The sequence below is a fragment of the Giraffa tippelskirchi genome, chromosome 2, assembly GCF_054371585.1.
Source record: "Giraffa tippelskirchi isolate mGirTip1 chromosome 2, T2T-mGirTip1v1.2.pri, whole genome shotgun sequence".
NCBI classification, from domain to species: domain Eukaryota; kingdom Metazoa; phylum Chordata; class Mammalia; order Artiodactyla; family Giraffidae; genus Giraffa; species Giraffa tippelskirchi.
The window spans coordinates 173,058,460-173,086,169 of record NC_137276.1 but is presented as its reverse complement, the minus strand read 5'-3'; the positions used below and the strand labels follow the sequence as shown (position 1 = coordinate 173,086,169).

The 27,710-nt window shown below is 38.1% G+C and overlaps 1 protein-coding gene and 3 long non-coding RNA genes across 9 annotated transcripts in view; 1 reads left to right on the top strand and 3 right to left on the bottom strand.

Annotated features, from left to right (window-relative positions):
- LSAMP (limbic system associated membrane protein) overlaps positions 1-27,710 on the bottom strand; it is a 1,066,465-nt gene that overhangs the window by 1,023,209 nt on the left and 15,546 nt on the right. For all 5 annotated transcript variants that reach the window (XM_081539161.1, XM_081539125.1, XM_081539136.1 and 2 more), the window contains exon 2: positions 25,933-25,995. In XM_081539161.1, coding sequence (XP_081395287.1) covers positions 25,933-25,995 — 63 coding nt within the window. The remainder of the gene's footprint in view (positions 1-25,932; positions 25,996-27,710) is intronic.
- LOC145525704 (uncharacterized) lies at positions 3,508-10,099 on the bottom strand. Its single transcript, XR_014068370.1, has 2 exons — positions 9,947-10,099; positions 3,508-4,409 (listed from the first exon to the last, which is right to left on the bottom strand). It is a non-coding gene; the product is annotated as an uncharacterized LOC145525704 (long non-coding RNA).
- LOC145525670 (uncharacterized) lies at positions 10,173-20,130 on the top strand. Of its 2 annotated transcripts, none has more exons than XR_014068362.1 (3): positions 10,173-10,261; positions 12,041-12,141; positions 19,100-20,130. It is a non-coding gene; the product is annotated as an uncharacterized LOC145525670 (long non-coding RNA). The 2 variants fall into 2 exon arrangements; XR_014068361.1 differs by lacking the exon at positions 19,100-20,130 and adding an exon at positions 14,023-16,313.
- LOC145525696 (uncharacterized) lies at positions 14,760-19,786 on the bottom strand. The gene is made up of 2 exons (XR_014068365.1): positions 18,754-19,786; positions 14,760-16,978 (listed from the first exon to the last, which is right to left on the bottom strand). It is a non-coding gene; the product is annotated as an uncharacterized LOC145525696 (long non-coding RNA).

Below are 27,710 nucleotides of genomic sequence, written 5' to 3'. Positions count from 1 at the left end.
GTGTATTAGGGGCTCGGGGTATGTGTGGAGGGTTACGTAGAGCACCCCAACCCCACTGCCTCTTTCAGGGAGCTTCAAAGGGCTCCCCAAGTAGCTAAGACAATTGAAACCCCCTGAAATACATGATGTTTTCTCTGTCTTTTGTTCAAATGAAGAGTAAGCCAGAATATCTTAAGTAATACCGTCTAAAAAGTATAAGCCCTTGAGAAAGTACAACTGTGTTAACAATTAACAATTAAGTTGCACTACATCATCTTGAGGAAAAAAATATACAAAATTTATCTTTTACCTTTCATTCTTTCAATTTTCAGTTGGTTACATTTAATCATTTATTCTTTAGCTGATTTAACAAACACATATTTAACATTTATTACATGCTAAATGTTGGGCCAGATATTTGGAAACACACAAAAAAGGTAGTTTTGCTACCAAGAATCTTAAGGTGAAATGCAACCATAATGCAGGGTGTTAAGGGCTAGGCTTCAGGTCAGAAGAGGGTGTTTGGGGACCATAAAGAAGAACGAAAATCACGGAAGTTTTCCTTGAAAAGGTGATGCTTGGAGAAGGATTTGAAGGATAAGGAGGAAATAGCTTATTGGGAAAGGAGGGGGCCCATTCCAGACAGTCAGGACAGCAAACGACAAGACCTGGAGGTAGAGAAGACACCTTGCATTTGAGGAACTTGTGAATGGTGGAATAAAGCGCACATGGTTCAGCATTGACTACAGTACTGAATACAATAGGTTAAGTGTTGACACTTCTCTGGGTAAATTAACCAAGGATAAGAGATCAAAAAATTAAACTAGACAGTGTCTTGACTCAGTTTCCTCCATATAAAGGGGTGAATAACAATAGTACCCATCTCCCAATCATTCTGGAAGATGATTGCACAGGTTCTCATCTTAGATAACCTCCTTCAGGCCATTAGAAACACAAAATTAAGACTACAATGTGCTACAATTTTTCAATCATCAGAGTAGGAAAAAATCAAGAAGTTCATGTTGACAAGGGGATGAGTAGAAAGACACTTGTACACTACAAGTATGGATATAAATTGTGCAACCTCTGCAGAAGATAATCTGGCAATATATTTCTGATTTGTAAAATCATGTGAACCCTTTGACTGAGCAACGGCTTTTAAGAACTTATCTCACAGACAGACTTAGATCTGTGATAAACAACATAGTTCTCAGCATATTAGATGGGTAAATCTTGTTATTACTTAATAGTATTTCCGACTGAAACTGCAAATACACTGGAACACTGTTGGATTGATGTTTGTCTCTTGGTGATCTGACTCTTACAACTCACTCCTTATGTTAAAGGAGGCAAGTTAGTCCTACAACCTAAAACAAGGAAATGGTAAGGCTTCAATGAGCAAATTCATACGGAAATGTCTAGCATGGTGTCTACCACACAGGCCAGTGATCAATAAAAGATATTATTGTTAGAAAAAAAATAAATTTCCACATTAAAAAAAGAATATTATTGTCAGTTCTTACATACTAGCTAAGGCTATTAAGAATCACTTAGTGATTTTAAGCAATGATTCAATAAGATTAGGGCTTTAGAATAATCACTTGGGCAGTAGTAAAGGGATAAGGTGGAAAGAGGTGACGCAGGTAGTAGGGAAACTAGTTGGAAGGCTATTAACATTGTCTAGATAAGATGCTTCAGGGCCTGGGCTACAGTATCAGGGACTGAGAGAAGACAACAGATTAGAAAATGCTGAAGATAAAAAAAATTTCAATATGTGGAACTGCCTGAATAGAAGAGAAAGTAATTATGAGACATTTACATATCCTACAAATATTTTGTAGACAACTTTAACATTAAGTAAAAACATGAGGGATAAAATTACATCAAATCAAGGGAGGGACATCTTTGCCAGCATTTTTTTTTTTAACCTGGGCAGGAAACCATGAGACACATACCCACACATGCACGTACACACACACAGGTGCTCACTCACTCACAGAATGTATTTTTTTCCCTCGGGACTAGGATGATTCTAGTGTCGTAGCATCTCAGGTTCAGTATTCTTGCCAAGAGATGCCACCTCCACTCATAACGGCAGTGGAAAGAGGCTCTGTGCTTCAAAGGGCAACACACTTGTGACATTCAGTCATCAGTCCTAAATTCATAAGCCCAGCAATTCAGGGAGATGTGTTCTGCCAATATCACCATGGGTTCTTAAGCAATACATTTTTACCTTGAGTCTTCTCTATTCCTAGCATATTTCCTATGATAGATATCAGCTATATTCAGTCACTGTGAGAAAAACAATTCCTTAATGTTCAAAAGAAAAAAATAAAACATGTGACTTAACATGGGACTCCAATGTACCCTTAGAACCATTCCAGATAATTAGGAAAATGTATTGGTGATTTTATGAAGGAAAAAAGAGGCTGATTCATATTCATTTCTATTTCAATCATGATTTTAACACTACTCTCAGAAAATGTTGCCTTGATTGCTTTCTACCTCTTACATTTCCATACGCCCCCTCAAGCAATTTTTCTGGTCTTTAACTGACTCCAGATAGAGTATATGTGACAAGAAGGCAGTGCTGGTCTCCCAACCAGCCTACCCTGGGGACACCTAAATCAGCTTTTAACCCATACACATTTGCATTCAAACTGAAAAACCTCCCTGAGCTAAGTCATGTCAGGAAAAGTATGGCTCAGAAAAAAGTATAGAAACTGCAACCAGACCAGGCCTCAAGAGGGCAATGCACTCTGGGGTGTTTAATAAATACTTGCTGGTCGACTGATTACTGGCCAGTTTCCAGTGCTGAGGACTTGCTGTCATCTCTGGGCACACAAATAGAGGAGAAAATAAGCCATCTAGAACTCTGAATAGCAGGGCTGGCCTCCCAGGCCTGTGGGACAGGCATTCAGCCTTGCATTCTGATGAGAGGAGGGCTGCTCAAAAGACCACTGCCCCCAGGTAACTTCCCCATCAGCCTACCCCTGTGATGCTTCTTCACTAGAAATGTCTAGTTGTTAGGTTGAGCATCTAGGCTCTTGGAGTTTTCTGTCATAATGCAACATCGCTGCAGGGATGGTGCCTGCAAAGACTCCTGCGTACCTTAAAATGGGTGCCTATCAGGGTGCTTTCTAATATGACTGCCACTTGGCTACAGTCAGACACTGAAGATGCTGTCATATTGGAGGTGGGAGTGGGGAAGGATGGACAGCAGCTGGTACTCAGAAAGTGCAAACCAGTTGGAGACCCCAGAAGCAGGGACTCAAGGGTTGTCATCTGCTTCATCAGTTTGCTTTAACAGGATGGTTCTGCAAATTGAACCTATGAGCAAACACATTCTAGCAAACCAATTTGTATTTAAGGAAGAGGAGGGGTTACAGTCATCTCTCCCATTAGTTTTCCTAGCATAGTAGGGTCACATTTGTATTTTCTGGATTTAAGATATTATGGTAGGAGAAATTAAGTACTTTAAAAATCATCTAATGTCTTTGAAGTTGCAAAGAATCAGACACAACTGAGTGACTGAACAACAATGTCATATAATTTAGGAATAGTGTTTATAAAGAAATAACACAGGACAAATTGACATCCACGCTTCTCTCTTCCAACCCTGTCTCTGATACTTATATACGAGTGCTTTTTCCCTGAGGAAGAAAAAAACACTCAAGGCTGCCTTTAAGGGAAGAAAGTCATAAAGAATATATGCAGCCAGAGAAAGAGAGGCGACAGGCAGCCTAGTCCTGACAAATGCAGTCTACTCAATTACAAACTGGCCTTGGAGTGACTGCAGGGTCCTCAGCACTGAGATAGTTTCCCTTTACCAAGTGGAGTTGTAGGAAATTTCTTCCTGATACATCGAAGATCAGGCCTTGATTCAAGTCCACTTCCCTTGGCTATTGCACTAGTCTAGCCAACAAACACATCATGTCTGGACGTGGTGAGACAACAGATGACTATTTCCTGATATCCACATTGCCTTCTTCTCCCCTTTCCATCTGAGAAAATGACTTTCCAGATATAAAAACAAACAAACAAAAACAGATCTTGCTATTCTCTGGCTTGAACCTCTTGAAAGGGTCCCCAGATCTCTTAGGATAAGATTCCATGTCTCTCCAGCATCCTGCAGTGACCTTCCTAGATTTCTCAGTCTCCCAGGCCACTCTCCACATGCCCACAGCATTCCAGACACTTCAGTTTCCTTTCTTTCCTCAAACATGCCAGGTCCATTTCATCCTCAGAACCTACTTGTTCCTACAAGCTGCAAGCCCACCTTCCTGTTTTTCTCATGGCCAAGTTTTCATCTACTATTAGGTCTCATCTCCTCCGAAATAAAACTGATTCTTTAATAAGTGGCTTATACCATCCCCAGCCTTATTCTCTGTGCAGGTTCACTGGTTGTTCCATTCAAGTATTTATCAGAACTGTAAGTAGAGAAACAAAAAGACAAAAAATAAATAAACAAAAAAGAACTATAAGTAGATATTCATCTACTTGTTTCTTGTTCAATTTTATCTAGACTGTAGCTCCTGGAAGGCAGAGAGTTTTCTCTGATTAATATACTTCTGCTTAGTGTCCTACACAAACCCGGCACATCTTATTTACTAATTTTTTTGGCAAATGAATGAGTCAACTCTGATTTTCTTTTTTTGTTAACTCTGATTTTCTAAGCAGCTCTTCATCCTGACACTTGGTCAGGATACAAAGAGTTAACAGAAAACAATCATAGTATATGGCTCTCCACAAACTAACCAAGGAGCTGAGATGCTTAGGGTTATTTTCCCCAAATTTTGCAAGTTACAGTCAATTTAAGACAGATTGTTATTAACTTAGCTTCCACACCCAAGCACAGAAATTTATATTCTGCTCCTTTGTTCTGAGTTTTGATCTGTGACAGTTTTAGATAAAGGAAAAAGAAATTAAGAGAGTAGAAGAGGCTTGGTGAGAGAATATAAAATCATCTTTCTTTACCCATCAGCAGTTCACAGATACCTTTTAAATGTATGGTTTTTGAAAGCTCTTCATTTAAAAAGTACAAACAATATAAGTTAATGTCAAATTTTCTAAATAAGTGGTATAATTCTTATATATATGTATATATGCCAACATGTCATGATTTGAAATTTATATATTTTGTATAAAAGTGCATTTTCATGGATCAGATTTGTGTGAAGTGGAGAATAACTGCAATCCAAACCCAAGACAGACTTGGGATTTTACTCAAGCGTGTCAGGTCTTGGGTCTAACCTGCCTGCATGACAGCTATGCCATCTTGAGCAAATAGGTTTTTGATATCTGTGCAGACTCTCGGGTTCCTAGGTTGTAATAGGTGAGAGTTTCCATCTGCCTCACACAGTAACTGTGGAGTTTAGGATATATGATAATGTTGAAACATCCAGACCAATATCTGGCACATTGTGGGTGCTTACTAGTGGCTAATTCAATTTACATCTCTTCCCACTTTCCAGGAGATTTTAATTGGTCCCTCTGCTAAAAATCACCTCCATCTCTTAGTAAATCCAGTCATGTGTTTGGATTCGTTTGAGCTTCTATATTCTTAATTGGATAGTTCAGCCCAGGGTTTATTATAAAAGCCTGGATTCTACAATCAAATTACAGATCAATCAACAATTACAAGGAAAACAATTAATGGCCGGCAATAGTTCTGATTATATAACTGCGGCCCTGGCTTGCTTTGCTTTCCCTGGCCTCAGACTTTTTCCTCCAGAGGCTGCAGGTGCTCAGAAGGCTCTGAATAGCCTCCCTTCTTTTCTAAATTGATCAACTGTGCACGTTCACCAATGAGAGTCTTTTACAACTTATTTCTTCTACAAATGAGTAGGAGGGGGAAAAGATCTCTGCTTTCATTGTTGGGTGTTTTGAGTAAAAGAAGAGCTTCAATGATGTGCTGTGTCACTTGAAAACATGCTTTCTCAAAAGGGGCAGTCTCAGCCCCAAGGGGGTGGGAAAGGTCTTAGCTATCACAGTCATTTGTGGTCTCCCCAGGACCACAGTTCACGAAAAGGACATACTGTGTGTTATCATATGAAAATTTCATGGGAAGGAGGGCAATTAGAAAAATAATTGTTTAAAAAGGCTCTTGGATTATGATAATACTGAAAAATGTTGGGAAACACTGATAGTAAAAACCCATCTTAGAATTCTCCTTTTCCTAAAGCACATGCATTTAGAGCACAACTACTTAAAGAGAGTGGAAAGATAACAAAGACATGTGGGTTGCCCTCACTCTTCTTTTGCGTCATGGGAAGAGCAGACTTTGAGTCAAGCCGACCTATGTTCCAATCCTGGGCCAGCCAACTTCCCCACACACACACCATGTGACCTTGCACTTGTTATTTAGTGTCTGTACAAAAATATAGATTATCAGATTATCATTGGATCAATTGTGTAAGACTTGGGTGGGGGGCGCCAGTTAGAGAGCACAGTGTAACACTCTTGGCCTAGCTTAGTCATGTAGTAAATGGGTGCCATTGCTATTTTAGTAGCAATGAAACAGCACATCAGGGGTGATGAGTAGGCTAGGAGCAGCAGCTCAGAGTCCTGTAGGGGGAGCAGCCTTGGGCAACATAATTTGGGAAAAGGGGTAAAAACCTGAGATTGCCTTGCCTCCTTGATGTTTTCCCTTGTGATTTAGTCTTAGCATCATTCAACAGCTTTAGGTCGTGGAATTATGTTGGTACTGACAGATAATTATATTTTACCAGTCTTTCCTCTGGGCCTATAACCTTGCTACCTACCGTGCTAGTTTTATATTTGTAGTGTTGTTGTTTATTGTATGAGGAAATTATTTGAAATGCTTGTTCCCATCCAAGGCTGGAACACAATAGTATTTCAACCAGGAAAGGCTCTCATAGTAAGCAAGGGAGCTGCTGCCAGCATCTCCTGACTAGTCACCTGAGGATTGGAACAGCACATCTCTCAGGCTTCTTCCACAGAATGATTTATAGAGAACATGCAGAGCATAGCAAAGAGATAGATTTCATGCTTAAAAGGTTAATTCTTGATTTGATTTGTTTTAGAAGTCCCGGAGATTCAGTGGAGGACAAGAAAGACAAAGAGAGAAATTACAGGGCTCCTGCTCTTCAAAGAGAGTAATGGGAAGAGATAAAGAAATGCATAGAAAGAATTATTTGATGTTTCTCTAAATTTATCTGTTTAATTTCTCATAATCCTCCTCCAATACCACTTCCCTTTTGCACATCTTTCCTGCTCAGGTACCAGCTATGCTCTTATTCCATTGTCATTTCTCTCAAAATACATCCATTTTCACAAGTGTATCTTGCTTAAGGGTGAAAGAAAAGGAAGGCAGGAATAGGAAAGTCAGAAAAAGTGAATTTTTTATATGTAATAAAAGGAAGGTATCCCACAATGACAGCCAGATAGTTTAAATGCTTTGTTTTAACTTTCAATTAAGGTTGATGATCACAGATTTCCTGCAGAAAGAGGTATGCACAATGCCTTCGGTGAATTTCAAAATGCACTGCTCCAGCTACTTAAAGTGATAACAAACTTCAAAACAAAACAAAACATGTTGTTACAATCACCACTAACATTTTATTTATGTGTTTACTTCCTTGTGTTGGGAGTAATGGCACCACTGGGTGTTTTGAGCACCTTTTTCCCTCTCAAAGGCCAGAGGTTGGGCTATAGATTTTCAAAGAAATACAGCAGTAACCCCACATCACTACAGAATCTTTCAAACCCTTGGCTGTCAAATATATTTCTCAACAAGTATATTTTTTGCCTCCCTGCATGAAAATGAACATAGTGGGCCAGGCATTCACACTTTCCTAAAGAAGGGGATGAAGAAGACTTTCTGGCCTAATTGAAACTGTAGAAAAACTAATTTTGGAAGTCTAATAGAATTTCCTGGGCTGGATGTAAGCCAAGACATTGGAGCACATTTCTTCCATCACCTTAAGTTTAGAAAAAAGGACAACTGGGAGGAAAAAGACAGGGTGAAGTTTGACATCATACTTGAAAGCTCACTGTCAAGAATACTTTTTTCAAAACGTTCTTATAAAAATTTACTTTCTAATATTGGTGAACCCAAATGTCTCTATCTATCTATCTGCTATGTCTCTCACTGTCCTTGATGCCTTTTATTAGTTAGCAGGTGCCATCCCACGGTTCATCTTAGCAAGGGAAGCTCAGGCAGCTGTCTACAGCCAGCTTTTCTGTTTGGGCACCAGGATGTCAATGGTAGGGCCTAAGGGAACAGCCTGGAGGCTCATCTCCAGTGAGCAAAGACAGTTCATTAGAAGAAGCCCCTGCAGAATCACCTGAGCTCTTCTCTTCAGGACTGCTTCAAGGGTAGTTCTATCTTCCAAACCCCAAATGCATGCTTCCCTATAACCCATGATGAAATACACTTTCATTGGATGGTAGTTTCTGAAGTCTTTACAGATGGAAAAAGTTTCTTGTTCATTCTCTCTCTCTCTTTCCTCCATCTTCCTCCACCTAATCTATTGAATTATCATTGCAAATATTCTCACTGGCCTAATTAAGTTTTTGTTGTTCAATCTCTTAGTCATGTCAGACTCTTTGTGACCCCATGGACTGCAGCACACCAGGCTTCCCTGTCTTCACCATCTCCCAGAATTTGCTCAAACTCATGTTCATTGAGCTAATGATGCCATCCAACTATCTTATCCTCTGTTGTCCTCTTCTCTTCTTGCCCTCAGTCTTTCCAAGCATCAAGGTCTTTTCCAATGAGTCAGCTCTTTGCATCAGGTGGCCAAAGCATTGGAGCTTCAGCTTCATCATCAGTCCTTCCAATGAATATTTAGGCTAATAAGTTTAGATTTCTTTTACTTTTTTTTTTTAGAAAAAAATATTTTTAATTGTAGGATAATTCCTTTACAATATTGTGATGGTTTCTGCCTTACACCAACATGAATCAGCCATAGGCATACCCATGTCCCCTCCCCCCTTAAACTCCCCTCCTACCTCCCTCTGCATCCCACGCCTCTAGATGTCACAGAGCACCAGCTTTGGTTTCTCTGCATCATACAGCAAATTCCCACTGGCTGGCTATTTTACAAAAACCTTCTTCTTTGAGAGCTTCATGATGACAGGCTAATTGATGCTATGTGTTATTGATATATTGGGTTGGTCAAGATGTTCATTTGGGATTTTCTGTAATATGTTACAGAAAAACCTAAAATAATACATATCAGCCTATACACTCCACTTATTTTTTTAAATACCAAGTCGTTCTAAATCCTATTTATGTCATATGCTATCCTGGGGTCCTGGCGAATCATTTCATTTACTGGATCTTAGATTTTTCTTCTGTAAAATGCTAATCATGAGACTACTTCCATCCTATGGTTGTGAGTATTAAATATATAATATATTAATATATGACATATATAATATGCTTAACATACACCTGGTGCATAGTGTGTTTCATTATTATTATACATTATTATTGTTTATTTATAAATTACTTTGTTATTAACATAAATATATAGACCCCCTTGCTCTTGTTCCCACAAGATGGCATGCATATAATCCTAAGGAAGTTTATGGGTTACTTAAGGTCTATTTAACAATGTTATTGAAGTAACAGTCATTTAAAACCTACGTGAATACTGCTGTAGAAACATCAAGGACAATTAGATGCTTTGAGCTATGTGTGAGCCATCAACAAATTCAATGTAAGAATTACAGTACCCTAAGCTGTTTCTCCTCTGCCACAGTTCTTCCACATGCCTGCTCCTTTTTCAGAGTGGGAAATGTTATCATTTCCAATAGCCCAAGCTCCAGGTTTCATTTGCCATTGAATCCAAATGGTTCACTGAGTTGTGGTCCAAGCTCTCCCATTTCTTCCCCCATATCATCTCCCTCCAGTCTCTCCCTTCTCTGGCCCCAATATGATGGCCTTAGTCCAGCTTGAAAAAGGATTGCTTTAATGTCATGAAGTGCTTTTGTATACCTTGCCACTTAGATGAGTCCACCCCTTCAGCACAGAGATGCAGGTGAATTACATCAATGCCAACCAAGTTCTGGAAATGAAGTGTCTCAGTCTCAGCTTAAACGGAAGCAAACTGAAAAAAGGGACATAGACCAGCTGCTAGTCACAGAGATCAGATTCTAGAACATGGGGGCCTTTGGAATTGCCTTAATCTAAAAACTTAATGAGATCACCTGTCATCACAATTGAATTCTAAACTCCTTCTCAAGACATGTGAGGACTTTTAAAAGCCACCTCTCCATAATTCTTTAACCACAACTTGCGCCACTGCCTCAGGTAGGCACGTCGCTTTAATCACACCAAACCATTTGCCTTGGACATGTCATGCTTCTTCACAGGGTCGTGAATGGTATATCCTGCTATCTAGAAAGACTCCTTTTCCTGAATTTCCTCTGTGATTTCATTCTGTGAGACTCTATTCATGCATCTCTACCTCTGGGAAAACCTTTCAGGGCTCCTCGGTCATAGTCGGGGTCCCTTTTTCTCTGCCTTTGAAAGACCTGAATTGCCATCTCTTACTACACAGAGTTCATTGTCTTATTACTGATGTCTCTCATGAAAGGCTGAGAAGTACCCAAAGGGTTCAAGTTTTATAATTATCTTAATATTAATTATATGGTGTTCAGGGTTTACTGAATAAAAAATGAAAGATGGAATAAAACAAGGAAGGAACTTCTCTTTTCAAGATTTCCTGATGATTTCACTCTGTTGGTATTTCCTTCTCCACAAATCATTCTGACTTGAAATTCATGTACGACCTGCCCAAACACGTATCAACTGAGCTAATGTATTCCTACAACTGGTCTGACCGCCTTACTGATTCACAGGAGGGAGAGACAATGAGATAGGATGAATGGCCCACACACAAGATGGAGAAGGACCTTCAAATGGATCTAGTTCAAACTTCTACTTCCCAGTGGGACAAACAGGAGGAAAGTTTCAACTAAGCCTAAGAAGCAGCACTCATGCATATTTAAATCTTTTGTTTTTCTGCCTTGGGGAGATGTGATGAAGAATAAATCCAGTGCCTCCACTAGCTGAGGTGTTTATCTCATTTTTCAGAGAGCAGATAGAGTAACAGTTGCAGTGAATGGTAAAAGACAGTGAGTTAAGCTTGGAAAAAATGGAAAAAAAAAATGGCGGAAATGACCCAAACTAAATGGCAACTGATATATCTGCTTGTGATGTGCGTTTGAAGCTTGATTAAGTAGAAGGAAAAAAAAAAGTCTGAAAACACTTTGCTATGCTATTAAACACTTGCGGCATTTTTCTCCTTCCTCTCATTACTGCAGTAAATTACAGCAAGGTGGGAGCCCATTCTCAGCCTCATAGAACTGGCTTCCTGCTACCAGCCCAGTCACAGCCACCCCAATTAGTCACCAGCTGAATGACTATGCAACCACAGATTGAGATCAAAAAGCGGTTTTCATTTCAAGACTAATTCACAGCAAGAAATGTTCCTCCCCTCTCCCCATGACTGTTCAGAATGCCATTGCTACACAGAGAATAACACAGGATGGTATCTGCTCTTGGCATTCATCTTATTCTGGATGTTAGAGAAAAATTTGGAGGAAGGTGAGGTAGGGGTAAGGTGATAAAGTTCTTTCCATTTTCAGGTCTTTCCTAGTAGCTCAGCTGGTAAAGAATATGCTGCAATTCAGGAATCCCCGGTTGGATTCCTGGGTTGGGAAGTTCCCTGGAGAAGGGATAGACTACCCACTCCAGTATTGTTGGGCTTCCCTGGTGGCTCAGATGGTAAAGAATCTGCCTACAACGTGGGAGATCTGGGTTCAATCTCTGTGTTGGGAAGATCCTGTGAAGAAGGGAATGGCTACCCACTCCAGTATTCTTGGGTTACCCTGGTGGCTCAGCTGGTAAAGAATCTGCAATGCAGGAGACCTGAGTTTGATCCCTGGGTTGGGAAGATCCCCTGGAGAAGGGAACAGTTACCCACTCCAGTATTCTGGCCTGGAGAATTCCGTGGACTGTATAGTCCATGGGGTCCCAAAGAGTTGGACACGACTGAGTGACTTTCACTTTCACTTTTCATTTTAGGTCTTCAACCAGTGCATATGAGCTTTGCAACATTGTTCTTTGTGGACGCTGGAAGAATTGGCTAGATGTGGAAAACACAGAAGAGAAATGCTGAAAAGAAGGTGAATATTTAAAAGTCTGTTTAAATGGTACCCATCCAAGAAGAGAAACATCAATAAACTCTTCACAATGCAAGATGCAGGAAAACAGAGTTGAAAAACAGGGTGTTAGATCCAACTTTCTAAATATATGATCTTGAGAAAGTCATTTAACTTCTCTGATGCTACTATTTTCCCATATACAAAAGAAAGATATTATACCTCTCCTGTCTTCCATATAGGGTTATTATGAGGACTAAATGAGGATATATGTATACATAATCAAAGTACACATTTAAACTATAAAAAGCTGTGCACGCGTCAAGACTTTTCATGATCCTTCAATAACGCTTCTCTGCCTACCACTACTTGGACTGTTAAGAGTCAGAAGAGACCTCAGAAACCATCTAGCAACACATCAATGCATGGGTCCTCCTCTAAGACAGATGAGAAATGGGTATCAGTCTCTGGATACACCCTGACAGTGATGGGTAACTCACTACCTTGTGAAATAGCACTTCCATTATTAGACACTGTAACTATTGAAAGTGGCTCAATTTAATTAAGAAACGCTTTCATTTTCTTACACTTACTATATACCAAGAAAGGAGTCTACTAAGCTGTTTACAAAAATGATCTACTGCAGTCCTCTCAACAATCCTAATAAAGCATATTGTTTCCACTACTTTATATATGAGGAAACTGAGATTTGCAGACAAAAGTATTCACCTGAGATCACACATTAGTGAGTGTTAAGACACAATCTGGTAAGCTTTTTGGATTGTGACAAGTTCAACAAAAGAAATAACACTGTAGCTGTGGGAGGTCTGATAAGATGTTAGAGGAAGCATGTAATTGCTTCTTCCTCTCCCTGTCCCTCTCTTCCAGTGTGAATTTAGGAAAATGTGCCTACATTCTCTTTCTCCCTTTATAAACTGCAGAAAATAATACTTTCTAGGAGTCACAGAGAGATGCCACTGCAAATTAATGAGTTAATATTTGTAAGCTGCATTGTGACTCTTTAATAAAAGAATGTCCTAACTGGGAACCAAGTATTACATTGCCTAGGAGGGTAGGCAGATAGCTCAATAGTAACACTATAGCCTGGTTTTAAGTTCAGTTTTAATAATAGCATTGTATTAGGTTAACAGAGAACAGAGCACCCCACAGGAAGAAAATCAAAGCAATTAGTTAATGCAGATCTTAGGGAAACTGAAATAATAGAACCGCAGGATGCTCTCTGTGATTTGTGTTGTTCACAGGCTCCACTGATGCTCACACAGATGGCTTTTCAGACCCATCAATACCTCGAGTTGTATACTAACTAGGGAGTTGCGAGAGGAATGCATGCAAACACATGTGCTCCTTGACCTTTCAACACAGCCATGACCGAATTCTACCCTGCTCTGGCTCCCCAGCTTTCTACTGGCCTTTGAAGACATCATGAGGTCAGCCCATTATAGTCACATAGCCAGCAGGCTTAAAAAGAGTATGGAGAACCAGAACACGATCTATATTCAAAAACAGGACTTACATTTCATGTCAAACTGAGATTAGACTGTTTTCTAGCTTTTAACATCTGGGTGGAAAGAAGCCATCATATCATTTCCTTTCTCCCAACTATAGCTTTAAAACTCAGAACTCTTGTCATTTCAACAATGACAAACTATGTTAAGGAGGATTGCCTCTTCCATAGTTAACCATGATTCCAGATACTTTTCTGTTCAATTATCTTTAAAATTCAGTATAGAAAATTCATTCTAAGGCCAAGTCTTCCATGCTTTGAGAAACTTTAAAATTAAGGCATTATCTATTTGGATAGATACCATCAAAGCATTTTAGGTATCATATGCAGGTCTGACTGTCCTATTCTGGTTTCTCCTCAAATTCTCTGAAATATTCAAGGCATAACAATAATAATAATAATGAGGAAGAGGGAGAAGAGAAGGAGAAAGATAAATAGAAGAGTCATCACCATCAGGTGAGGGTTGTATAAGGAATAATTACAATCATAAGGTTTGAGAAAAAGGGAAAATGGAAATATCTAAGTAAGAATATGAAAAAGTAGAAAATACTGTGTCTTTCAGTGTTTTAAATTTTGTGCCTTTTTTCTTGGTGTTATTTAGAACCCTAGATGTTAAAAATCAGATGAAATATAAAATAGAACAGAATCAGAAATAACAAGGATTTTTAAAGGCACTAGAAAGTAACCTATTCTAATTCTTTCAAATTAGAATCGGGAAGTTTGTTAAACATCCATCATATGCCCAGCAAATAGCAGAAATCATAAACATTTAGATTTATAGAAACAAGCATGAGGCTACAGATAAGCTGTTTATAAAAGAGGAATAGGAAAGGAGAACATTACTCAATTTATAAAGTTTTATTTATAAAAGAAATTTGAAATAAATATGAAAATGCTAATATTTATTAATTTTGTGTGGTATTGGAAATTTGTGATATTAATGTAAACTTGGCAATATATCATATCTAACTAGAAATACAGAATGAGAGCTCAGTTGGAAATTATGCGATACTTCCATTTGCTATTATCCTAATTTCTATACCAATATAGTACTCACCAGTAGGATTTTTCAAGCCAAAGAAATGGCTTTATGACTGAAAATCATACATTTTTCCTCTTTTTGCATTTACTCCAAACGCACACATAGTAGAAGGCAATGGCAGCCCACTCCAGTACTCTTGCCTGGAGAATCCCATGGACAGGGGAGCCTGGTAGGCTGCAGTCCATGGGGTCGCGAAGAGTCGGACACGACTGAGTGACTTCACTTTCATTTTTCACTTTCATGCACTGGAGAAGGAAATGGCAACTGACTCCAGTGTTCTTGCCTGGAGAATCCCAGGGATGGCGGAGCCTGGTGGGCTGTCATCTATGGGGTCGCACAGAGTCGGACACGACTGAAGCGACTTAGCAGCAGCAGTACACATAGTAGTCATAAAATTATATGACTTTTCCCAAGATTGGAACATTTCTCAATCTAGTATCTTTTGAACTATTTTTTCTAATGGGCAGTTTGAGAGAGAGACTACCCTTTTCACTAAGCCTGTAACAAAGGACCACTAGGTTTACCAGTCTTCTTTTATTCTATGCATTTTTCTTTTGATATATTATCTAAAAATTTTCTGAATGTGAGAGTGTAACAAGGTATTGATTAACAGAATTTGGCACGAATAAAAGTAGAATGAGTAATCCTATTTTTCTGTGCTTAAAATTGAGAGAATTGAATTCTATCCCTGACTCATCTGCTACCTTGCTGAGTGGCTGTGTGTGGACAAATCACTTTATTTATGTAAACTGTAGCTTTATTATTTGTTATAATGACAATGTTGGACTAAAGTCTTCCTAGATATTTTTCCAAGTCATATTATTTGATTTTCATGATAGTGCCAATATTACTTTGATAGCCTTTCTAAATTTTACCATGTATGTACTATTATACATGCACATACTATAGTTTGAAAAGAAAACACATTGAGTGTATTACTCATTTAAAATTTGAATTTCACTTGTATTATTTTCACAAAGTGACTGGAAGCTTCAGGTTCATTTAAATTTTTTTCAATCTTGGTTAAATACTTTCAGGATATATCTACCAAGTGTAATTCTATAATAAGAGAGCCTAAAGAGATATATTATTTGTAGGCAAAAATAATTTTTAAAGTCAGTCAGGCCACAGAATTCTTCTTTAGTAAAAAACAATATTCCTATCATTGACTGGCTGTGCAGCATCTAAAGTGATGCTTTGGCATTGATAAATTATGCCTTTTATCCAAAATGAACTATAAGTATTGGATACACTTTGTCAAAAATCTGAAAAAAATGCCATTGGTTTATTTTTCAATAAATTAGCATATTTCATTGAGCAAAAACAAGATTGGGAGCTGACTGTGGCTCTGATCATGAACTCCTTATTACAAAATTCAGACTTAAATTGAAGAAAGTAGGGAAAACCACTAGACCATTCAGGTGTGACCTAACCAAATCCCTTATGATTATACAGTGGAAGTGAGAAATAGATTCAAGGGACTAGATCTGATAGACAGAGTGCCTGATGAACTATGGACAGAGGTTCATGACATTGTACAGGAGATAGGGATCAGGACGATCCTCAAGAAAAAGAAATGCAAAAATGCAAAATGGTTGTCCGAGTAGGCCTTCCAAATAGCTGAGAAAAGAAGAGAAGCGAAAAGGAAAGATATACCCATTTGAATGCAGAGTTCCAAAGAATAGCAAGGAGAGATAAGAAAGACTTCCTCAGTGATGAGTGCAAAGAAATAGAGGAAAACAATAGAATGGGAAAGACTAGAGATGTCTTCAAGAAAATTAGAGATACCAAGGGAATATTTCATGCAAAGATGGGCACAACAAAGGACAGAAATGGTATGGACCTAACAGAAGCAGAAGACATTAAGAAGAGGTGTCAAGAATACACAGAAGAACTGTACAAAAAAGATCTTCATGACCCATATAATCATGATTGTGTGATCACTCACCTAGAGCCAGACATCCTGGAATGTGAAGTCAAGTGAACCTTAGGAAGCATCACTATGAACAAAGCTAGTGGAGGTGATGGAATTCCAGTTGAGCTCTTTCAAATCCTGAAAGATGATGCTGTGAAAGTGCTGCACTCAATATGCCAGCAAATCTGGAAAACTCGGCAGTGGCCACAGGACTGGAAAACGTCAGTTTTCATCCCAATCCCAAAGAAAGGTAATGCCAAAGAATGCTCAAACTACTGCACAATCGTACTCATTTCAGTTCAGTTCAGTTGCTCAGTCGTGTCCAACTCTTTGTGACCCCATGAACCGCAGCACTCCAGGCCTCCCTTTCCATCACCAACTCCCGGAGTCACCCAAATTCATGTCCATTGAGTCAGTGATGCCATCTAACCATCTCATCCTCTGTCATCCCCTTCTCTTCCTGCCTTCAATCTTTCCCAACATCAGGGTCTTTTCAAATGAGTCAGCTCTTCGCATCAGGTGGCCAAAATATTGGAGTTTCAGCTTCAACATCAGTCCTTCCAATGAATACCCAGGACTGATTTCCTTTAGCATGGACTGGATGGATTTCCTTGCAGTCCAAGGGACACTCAAGAGTCTGCTCCAACACCACAGTTCAAAACCATCAATTTTTCTGTGCTCAGCTTTCTTTACAGTCCAACTCTCACATCCATACATGACTACTGGAATAACCATAGCCTTGACTAGACGGTACTCATTTCACATGCTAGTAAAGTAATGCTCAAAATTCTCCAACTCGGCCTTCAATAATATGTGAACCATGAACTTCCAGATGTTCAAGCTGGTTTTAGAAAACGCAGAGGAACCAGAGATCAAATTGCCAACATTTGCTGGATCATCGAAAAAGTAAGAGTGTTCCAGAAAAACATCTATTTCTGCTTTATTGACTATACCAAAGACTTTGACTAGGTGGATCACAATAAACTGTGGAAAATTCTGAAAGAGATGGGAATACCAGACCACCTAACCTGCCTTTTGAGAAATCTGTATGCAGGTCAGGAAACAACAGTTAGAACTGGACATGGAACAACAGACTGGTTCCAAATAGGAAAAGGAGTATGTCAAGGCTGTATATTGTCACCCTGCTTATTTAACTTATATGCAGAGTACATCATGAGAAATGCTGGGCTGGAAGAAACACAAGCTGGAATCAAGATTGCTGGGAGAAATATCACTAACCTCAGATATGCAGATGACACCACCCTTATGGCAGAAAGTGAAGAAGAACTAAAGAGCCTCTTGATGAAAGTGAAAGAGGGGAGTGAAAAAGTTGGCTTAAAGCTCAACATTAAGAAAACTAAGATCATGGCATCTGGCCCCATCACTTCATGGCAAATAGATAGGGAAACAATGGAAACAGTGACAGATTTTATTTTGGGGGACTCCAAAATCACTGCAGATGGTGACTGAAGTCATGAAATTAAAAGATGCCTGTTCCTTGGAAGAAAAGTTATGACCAACCTAGATAGCATATTAAAAAGTAAAGACATTACTTTGCCAACAAAGGTCCATTTAGTCAAAGCTATAGTTTTTCCAATAGTCATGTATAGATGTGAGAATTGGACTATAAAGAAAGCTGAGTGCTGAAGAATTGATGCTATTGAACTGTGCTGTTGGAGAAGACTCTTGGAGTCCGTTGAACAGCAAGGAGATCCAGCCAGTCCATCATAAAGGAAATCAGCCCTGAATATTCATTGGAAGGACTGATACTGAAGCTGAAACTCCAATACTTTGGCTACCTGATGTGAAGAGGTGACTCATTTGAAAAGACCCTGATGCTGGGAAAGATTGAAGGTGGGAGGAGAAGGGGGTGACAGAGGATGAGATGGTTGGATGGCATCACCAACTCAATGGACATAAGTCTGAGTAAACTCTGGGAGTTGGTGATGGCTAGGGAGGCCTGGCGTGCTGCAGTCCATGGGATCAGAAAGAATCAGACACGACTGAGTGACTGAACTGAACTGATTCCTTTAAGCTCCCCACACTCATAGCCTGCTCTTACTGGTCTCAGACTTTTACAGCTGTGTTTGTTACCATACCTATTTTTCCAAATTCTTTTTCTACTTAGAAGGACATTTGCCATCCATGTGACACCAACTCTTCAGGTAACATTGAGACTTAACCTTCTCTATGAAAACATTAAAATGTTTTTTAAAATTCCAATACCTTTCCCATCTATAAATTCCTTTTATTAGGTTGTTTTAAAAGTAATCATAGTTTTTCTTGTTGAAATTTTGCATTTGATATTAGAATATATTCTGAAATAAATGTGGTTATGTTATACATAATTTTAATGTGCATTTCTCATTTTATGTTTTTTTTCTAATGACTTATCACTTGCTGTTTATTTTATATTTATTTTGGATTATGGAAATGATGTTAGACAAAAAGGAAATTCCAGCGATTTTCTTATTTGAATTCAAAATGTGTTGTAATGCAGTGGAGACACCTCACAACATCAACAACACATTTTGCCCAGGGACTGCTAATGAACATACAGTACAGTGGTGGTTCAAGAAGTTTTGCAAAGGAGACAGGAGCCTTGAAGATGAGGAGTGTAGTGGCCCGCCATCAATGAAAGCCATTATCGAAGCTGATCCTCCTCCTACTACACGAGAAGTTGCCCGAGAACTCAATGCCGACCATTCTATGGTCAGTCACCATTTGAAGCAAATTGCAAAGGTGAAAAAAGCTCAATAAGTGGGTGCCTCATGAGCTGACTGCAAATCAAAATATTATCATGTTGAAGTGTCATCTTCTCTTATTCTGCACAACAATAATGAACCATTTCTCGATTGGATTATAACTTGTGACAAAAAGTGGACTGTATATGACAACTGGCGATGACCAGCTCAGTAGTTGGACTGAGAAGAAGCTCCAAAGCACTTGCCAAAGCCCAATTTGCACCAAAAAAAGGTCATGCTCAGTGTTTGGTGGTCTGTTGCCCATCTGATCCACTACAGCTTTCTAAATCCTGATGAAACCATTATATCTGAGAAGTACGCTCAGTAAATTGATGAGATGCACCAAAACTTCATTGCCTATAGCCAGCATTGGTCAACAGAAAGGGCTCAATTCTCCACAATAACACCTAAGTGCATGTTGTACAACCAATGCTTCAAAAGTTGAATGAATTGGGCTGCAAAGTTTTGCCTCATCTTCCATATTCACCTGACCTCTTGCCAACTGACTATCACTTCTTCAAGCATCTCGACAATTTTTTGCAGGGAAAACAGTTCACAACCTGCAGGAGGCAGAAAACAGTTTCCAAGAATATGCCAAATCCTAATGCACAGATTTTTATGCTATAGAAACAAACAAACTTATTTCTTATTGACAAAAATGTGTTGATTATAATGGTTCCTATTTTGATTAATAAAGATATGTTTGAGCCTAGTTATAACAACTTAAAATTCACAGTCTGAAACTGCAATTATGTTTGTACCAACCTAATAAAATTTAAGTCAATATTATTGTTTGGAATTATTCTTTTTATTTTTTAAAATTTAATTTACTTTAAAATCTATTTTTAATTGGAGGATAACTGCTTTACCACATTGTGTTGATTTCTTCAATACGAAAACATGAATCAACCACAAGCACACATATGTCCCCTCCCTCCTGAACCTCTCCCCCACCCATACCTCTAGGTTGTCACAGAGCACTGGGTTGAGTTCCCGCTGTCCATACAGCAGCTTCACCCTGGCTATCTATTCTACACATGGTAGTGTATATATGTCCATGTTACTCTCTTAACTCAGCCCACCTTTTCCTTGCCCTGTTATGCCCACAGTCTGTTCTCTACATTTGTATCTCTATTCCTGCCCTGAAAATATGTTCATCAAAGCACATTAGCAATTTGCTTCTCCAATCAGGTTGGCATTTTCAGTGAGGTATAAGAGGTTGAGAACATTGCTGGGTTTGTTTACAAAGGTGCAAGGCTAATGTGAACATATTGGAGGTGAAGCCATGCCTTGTGATACAAAGATCTAGGAGAGTTTGGTGAGATATTCTGGTACCTGTGTTGTGGCTTACTATCCATTTTAAAGGTGGAATGGTCATGAACTTGACTTAGGCAGAGACTCAAAATGCTAAGCCCAACCTTTAAAATCAGTATAAATATAGTCAGGAAAATAGAATACATGGCAGATAGTTCATTAGAAGGAATTTAATCCAGGAAAGAAGTTACATGATGATGGAATTGCTGAAAACTAAACAGAGGATGCTAAAGTAAATCAGGAATTATCAGAAAGATACTTTTATCACTGGACTTCCCCGGTAGATCAGTGGTAAAGAATCCACCTGCCAGTGCAGGAGACGTGGGTTCCATCCCTGAGTTAGGAAGATTCCTTGGAAAAGGAAATTGCAACCCACTCTAGTATTCTTGCCTGGAGAATACCAAGGAACAGAGGAGCCTGATGGGCTACAGTCCATCGGGTCACAAAGAGTCGGACGTGACTTAGAGAGTAAACAACAACAACAACAACTGCCATCCTTAGAGTTGAAGGAAGGATAAGTTGTTATCACAGAGTCTGGCCACTCAACACGAACTGAAATCACAGCAGAGGCGGGTTTGAAGTGTATAATGAAACCCTATCACTGGACAGCACAGCTGTCCAGTGAGAGCTGTGACCACAGAAGAAATGCAGAAGCATTCAGAGATGACAGAATTAGCCTGGCTTATTTGCTCTCCCAGCCAATCTCCTACCAGTGTCTCCCATTTGCTAAACTTAGTAGCAGCCAGTTGGCAGCAGCACGAGGAAAATACAGTCTGTAGGGTCAGGGACCAGTGATACAGAGCAGAGCAAGGGGAAGTGTGGGGAATAAATATGAAACAAAATGAACGATTGATTACGCACTATCTGCTACAAATACATATACACATGCACACACGACAATTTTGATATATAGTCAAGGTATAGTCAGCAAAGGACTGCAACATCTTGAATTGCAAAACTTAGGTGAATGTCACTATTAAATAACAAACTCTAACAAAATATTTTATGTGTGTATGCATAATTCTTTACAACCCAGAAAGATTTTTATAGCTAGTTGCCTTGAGAAAATAAATCCCAAGCTTGAAGTGTATAATGAAACCCTATCTCTACACATTACTCAATTAGAAACTGAGGTGGGGGGCGGGGGGGAAATGCTTGAGTTCTATGCTTGCTACAGGCTACACTGTCTCTCCCCCAGTGGTCATCTTATCCATACTGATACTTAGTGTTCTTCTAAGCTATCCCTTACGCTTGGTTCTAAATTATTTTCTGCTATGTTTACTAACTCACTTCTTCAAGCAAATTCTGCTTCAAACACACATTCTCCCCTCATTCTCCAAAGTAAAGGGAGAGGCAACTGAACTTCATTAACTGCAATCACAGTGTGTACTTTACCTCTGGTTCAGTATTTGATTTTGTGTACCTTGGACTATAAATGAAAGTGATTGTATCATTTTTGACATATTCATGGTCTTCTGGCACAATCCAAAGACTAATAATAATGCTATTTAGAAAAATAGCAGTACTTCTGATAAAACTGCTCATAAAAATATGAAACTTCACTGAATTGTATTATTCAATATTTTCCTGCTATTACATAGTGGAACAGAGAAACAATATTGAAAACACTCCCATTAGAGCCCTTGTTTCTTCTGGAAAAGTGTGTTCTAAAGGAAAATTCACATTTCCATGTTTTTGCGGATCAGTCTTTCCTTCTGATTCAAGTGTTGCCTACTACACAGCTCATTCCAGAGTGCTGTCAAAGTTTGCATCATTACACTGCAATAGATACAAATAAAATAGCCCTTGAGACAAATGAAAACAGCAATAGCTATTATTACCAAATACACTTCTCAGTTATCATTGCAGAATGAAATAAAAAAAAAAATCTGGGTGTTACACGACTGTTTGTTAGGAATGACAATATAAGTATAAATAGGAGGCGTCAGAAGAGAATTAAAGACGATAAGTCTGACCTCACTAGTAAGATTTCTGGTACCAGGAACAACTATGCAGCAAATTAACTAAGAACAAAATGCTGAGTTATAAGGCAGAGTTACAGCACCTAAAACTTCTCCAGTTTCAGATTTATTCTTTGAAAATGACTTCAGAGAGAATTCTACATAAAATAAATCTTTTTACATGTACATATTCTCAGTGATTGTTAAAATGGTCTATAGGAACATGGTCTATAGTATGAATTTCATTAACTAAATCCAAGCAATAATTACATTGAATTTTAAGAAAAGACCCTCTACTACATCTAAATTAAAGCTGTTTTTCAAATACTTCAGCATTCAAAGATGAACATAGTAAGCACATCCAGAGTTATGAGCCAGGCATATTTCTATCTTTTTAGATATACCAATGACTTCTATTTTCAAAACACCTATGAATTTTCCATTCCTATTTTAAAGATGAAGAAACCAAAGCACAAAGGTTTTAAGGAACTTGTCCAAAACTATACTGCTGGTAGTGGTGAAACGGATTCAATCATAAGCAGACAAATTTCAGAGTTTCTACTCTCAAACACCACTACCTTAGGTTATATATTTGTAAGGTTCAGCTGCTCTGTTCTAGGGCACATGGTCAAGAATTTGGGGACCCAGGGAGGAATGTACAAGTTGTAGCTTTGTGAAGTAAGAAGTCAAGACAGTGAAAAACAGTCTTAATAAGACAATGAAACACATTTATCTAAAGTAAATTATATGCAAAAATCTTAGCTAAAAGATGAATGACTTTTCCTTAAATTTACAATCTCCTTTTCAATGAATTTATAAATCAAAGGAGGAACTTATATTTTTCATAGGCAATTCACTCATTGTCAACTGTGTATTGCAAAACTCCTATGAAAGGTGCAGCATTAAATTAAAGAGAAGAGAATGTCATGAAATCAAGATTCTTACAATCTCAAAGCCACACATAGTCAAAAATTGTAATTCTGAAGACTTAAAAATTATTTCATCTAATTTGTTTTTTTTTTTTTTTACATAGTGAAAACTTTTATATTTGGAATTAGCCAGCTGGACTCAGTTTAGATGATCCCAATTTTGTTGGCAACATCCAAAGCATCATAGTCAATCTAATTTGTTTTTTAATAGACAGTTACATCCTCTAACACTTTTCTTAAAACACACTGGGTTCCCCAAAATGACTTTTCCTCTCCTGGATCTTGCTCATGGGTATGATTCTAAACTTCAACAAATTTCTATCCATCTTCCAACCCTGTCATAAAAGTAATCCTTTCATAAAGTTTTCTCTTAATTCTCCATCTAAAATATTAATTTTCCTTGAATTTATAGCACTCTTATTTCTGGTTGATATATATTAATATTCTATATTATGCTATTCTTATATCTCACTTTACTTATCATGACTACACTATTAAGGGATACATGGGGAACACCATTTTTATTTTGTTCATTTATCTATTCTCAACAGTGTTTAGCTCCTAATAATAAAAGATGTTTATTAAATGATTATTGAGTTGGACCTTCCTGATTAAAAGATGGTCTACAACTAAGTTCATTTTTAATGTGTAATTTAACCAGTCCTATATAAAGAGGATTAAAAACTATAATTGTTTGCTAACTTGAAATTATGTTAACCACTGACAATTTTAGCCAGTTTATTTCATATGTGTGTATATCTGTTATACACATAGTGACATATTCCATTCTTATCCCAAGGTAGCGTACGTTTAGGAATTACCTAAGTTATATGGTTTTAGATTTCCCAGTCAAGTCTGCATTATTATAGTTTTGCATTTGTTTATCAAATTGGATGGGAAAATATGCTAATGTATTATAAGATTGAGATTATAATTACACAGGAGTTAGAAAACTCTGAGAGTTCCCAAAACAATTATAATTCTTTTTTTAATATCAATGAAAATATATATTAAAAACCTTTGCTCTCCTGTAGTTAAAAACCTAACACAAAGGAAATTTGAGGTTGTATTTGAGAAGTATGTAATAAAGTAAAAAACCTAAATATGGAGAAATTTCACTATAGTTAAAAAGTTTTAAAGAGCAAACAAATTATGTAACTGATGAAAAGCCCATTTGAATATAAACTATCTTAAAGTTCCAATAATGTAAGGTGTTAATAACTGAGGAAAGCATTTCTAAGATATATAATTTGGGTCTTGCCAAAGACCCTCTAGCTATAGAGTTGCTATAGCAATGCTACTAAAGAAAATTAATGTTTGTAATTAGACCAAAGCTTTAATACCATAAATCCCACTACAGCTATTTATTTTCAAACTGTTAAGGATCTGGGGCTATTTTCAGGACTCAGTGATTTACATTTGTATTTCCCGTTTCAGGCCCACCAGTTTGGCAATCTAGAAACCGTTCAGTTAACTCCACTTAAGATTTTGATTTGATTGGATCCAGTCTCAACACACACATACACACACACACACACACAAACTCCTCTAATAAAATGCGTTTGGGGGTCAGTACTTAGAAAAACTGCCATGAATATTGTAGCTTGTTTAGGGTATGATGCATTGGAGCAAATAACAGGACATTAAAAATCCCCAGTGGTTAAAAAATAAAACCCATACAAATTATAAATCTTCATCCTTCACTCTGATTTTTATATTTTAATAATAGCCATAGTTTTATTCCTTATTATCCAAGTGATATGTTTTTTTTCTTTCTTCCCTCCCTTCCTTCTTTCTTTCCTCATCCTTTGCTTCTCTTTTTCTTTATTTACCTATCTACCTACCTATGTATCATTGAATCTTATATTTATGAAAGTCTAGTGAAATAACAGGAGGATATCAGAAAAGATAATTTAACTTGAGATTTACAAAGAAAAGGCAAAAGGATTTCTAAAATGTCTTACCTATATTTGTGCCAGACCATAATCATGTAAGAATTTCTGATGAATCAACATAAATCACAATAATAACATAGCTGTGTAATGTTGATATAGAGAAATGAACTATATTGAATACCACAATTTTGCACAACCAAGTGTTAGAAGGAGCCTCATATAGTTTGTGAGAACTCATCCAGATCTGTCAGACAATACCCAGCAAGAAACTCACAAGAAGCTGAGTAGCAAACATAAATATATAAACCAACACTGTAGTCCTTGTATAACAGTCTCCCAATGACCATTTGGCTTACATAAGGTTATTTAACCACCAGGTCCTTGAATATATGAAAACTCTGAACTCTGTGCAATTAGGTCTCTAGCCAAGTAAAAATACACAAAGAGAAGCTGTTACTTGAAGATGAAATGTTGAAATGACAGTGCTTACCTGCCCCATACACATGACTTTTTCTGGAAAAATAGAATTTCAAAAGCAGGAATTGCAACTTACCTAAGGAGAGATGGAGAAAAAAAAAATAGGTTACTACAAGAGAAGTTCAAAAACGTTTTAAGGATGGCATATGTTGATAGGCAGAGCTGGATCTGTACACATAGAGAAATCACCTAACTCCACTATGTATTCCCACTATAATTTGCCATTTTCTAAATCCCTTTAAATGTCCCTTGTTTTCCCATTCCTGGCCTTCTTTCTCCTATCCACACTCAATTCACACCAATATTTGTAGTCATATCCTTCTCAGGCTGGTGAACTCCACTACCACTAAAATGTCCCTCAGAATGTGTAATTTCATCCAAAAATAAAGAATCCGAAATTTAGTCTGGATTCCAGACTTGACTTCTTCCTAGAGTAGTACCACCTTTTTCAAGACAAACCACCTGTGAACTGAGGTGATTAAATCATTGAATTTAAATCTGCCTCTAATTTCAGAATTCTAAGCCACCACGGGAAGACAACTGGAGTGACCTAAATCATTTCTAAGTAAAATATTAGATTTAACAGCTCTCAGTTGGGATAAAATTTGCAGGGGATAGGCCTTTTCCATGCCAATTGCTTTATTTTAGTCCCTAGTAGTGGCAGTAGTGCTCAGCTGTGTCTGACTCTTTGTGACCCCATGGACCATGGACTGTAGCCCACCAGGCTCTTCTGCCCATGAATTCTCCAGGCAAGAATACTGGCATAGGGTGCCATTTCCTACTCCATGGGATCTTCCTGACCCAGGGATCTAACCCACATCTCTAGTGTCTTCTGCATTGGCAGGTGGATTCTTTACCACTAGCACCACGTGGGAAGCCCAATTGTAGTCCCTAAGATTGGCTATTCAGTGCACGGGCAAGGCTGGTTTGACAGCCAAGGCCCTGAGCGTATAGACGAATGTAAACCGGGATTTATACAACTGCAATACCATCTGTGAAAGAAAGAGTGGGATTGGAGGTAAAAGAGGGGATTGTGGGAATGAGCTGAGATAGCTTGGTAAAATGGATCTAGGTGCCCCAGGATGACTTTCAAACTTCTAAGTCCAAAGCCAATACTGCTCAGTGCACTTGTCAAATGGAATATCTATCAGTACAAGAGGAAATATGAGTGCCCACAGAACATGTAAATCGATGTACTATATTGTTGGGAGCAGGGAAAGGGCTGGATCTCTGAGAAAGAAGATGCTGCAGTGTTTGCAGAGCACCTAGTGGGACCTTCATTTCCTTGGGAACCAGCTTTGAAAATTCTCTAGGTGCACAATCTTAATGTTTTTCCTACTGGAAGCTGAAGTGTTCATTTTATGCATTGACTAATTTATGACTTTGGTGAGAAATTCTTTATAAAATAAATTCTACAGAAGAGAGAGAACCTGAAAATGAATTCCCTCTGCACAACATGTGTGTATGGTCCCATTAGCAGTCGCACAGTGGGCAATCGATTAGGGAGGGAAAAAATGGCTTTTTTTATGGTAATGGATTTTGAGCCTCCTGGTGATAATTTATTTACTAGAAATTTTGCAGAGCTGGCTAGCACGCTGATGAAAACTCTCTGAACATGTTCATTTAAAAAGAGGAAAAAGTGGCTTGGCTTATTTTTGAGAAATATTGTTATTAAATCATTGGAAACATATTGATAAAATATGCCTGAAAGCTACAGTCCTGTAATTTATAATACAAATTACATTCCTATTGACAAACGGCAATTTAATCCTGCAATTAACTTTAACAATC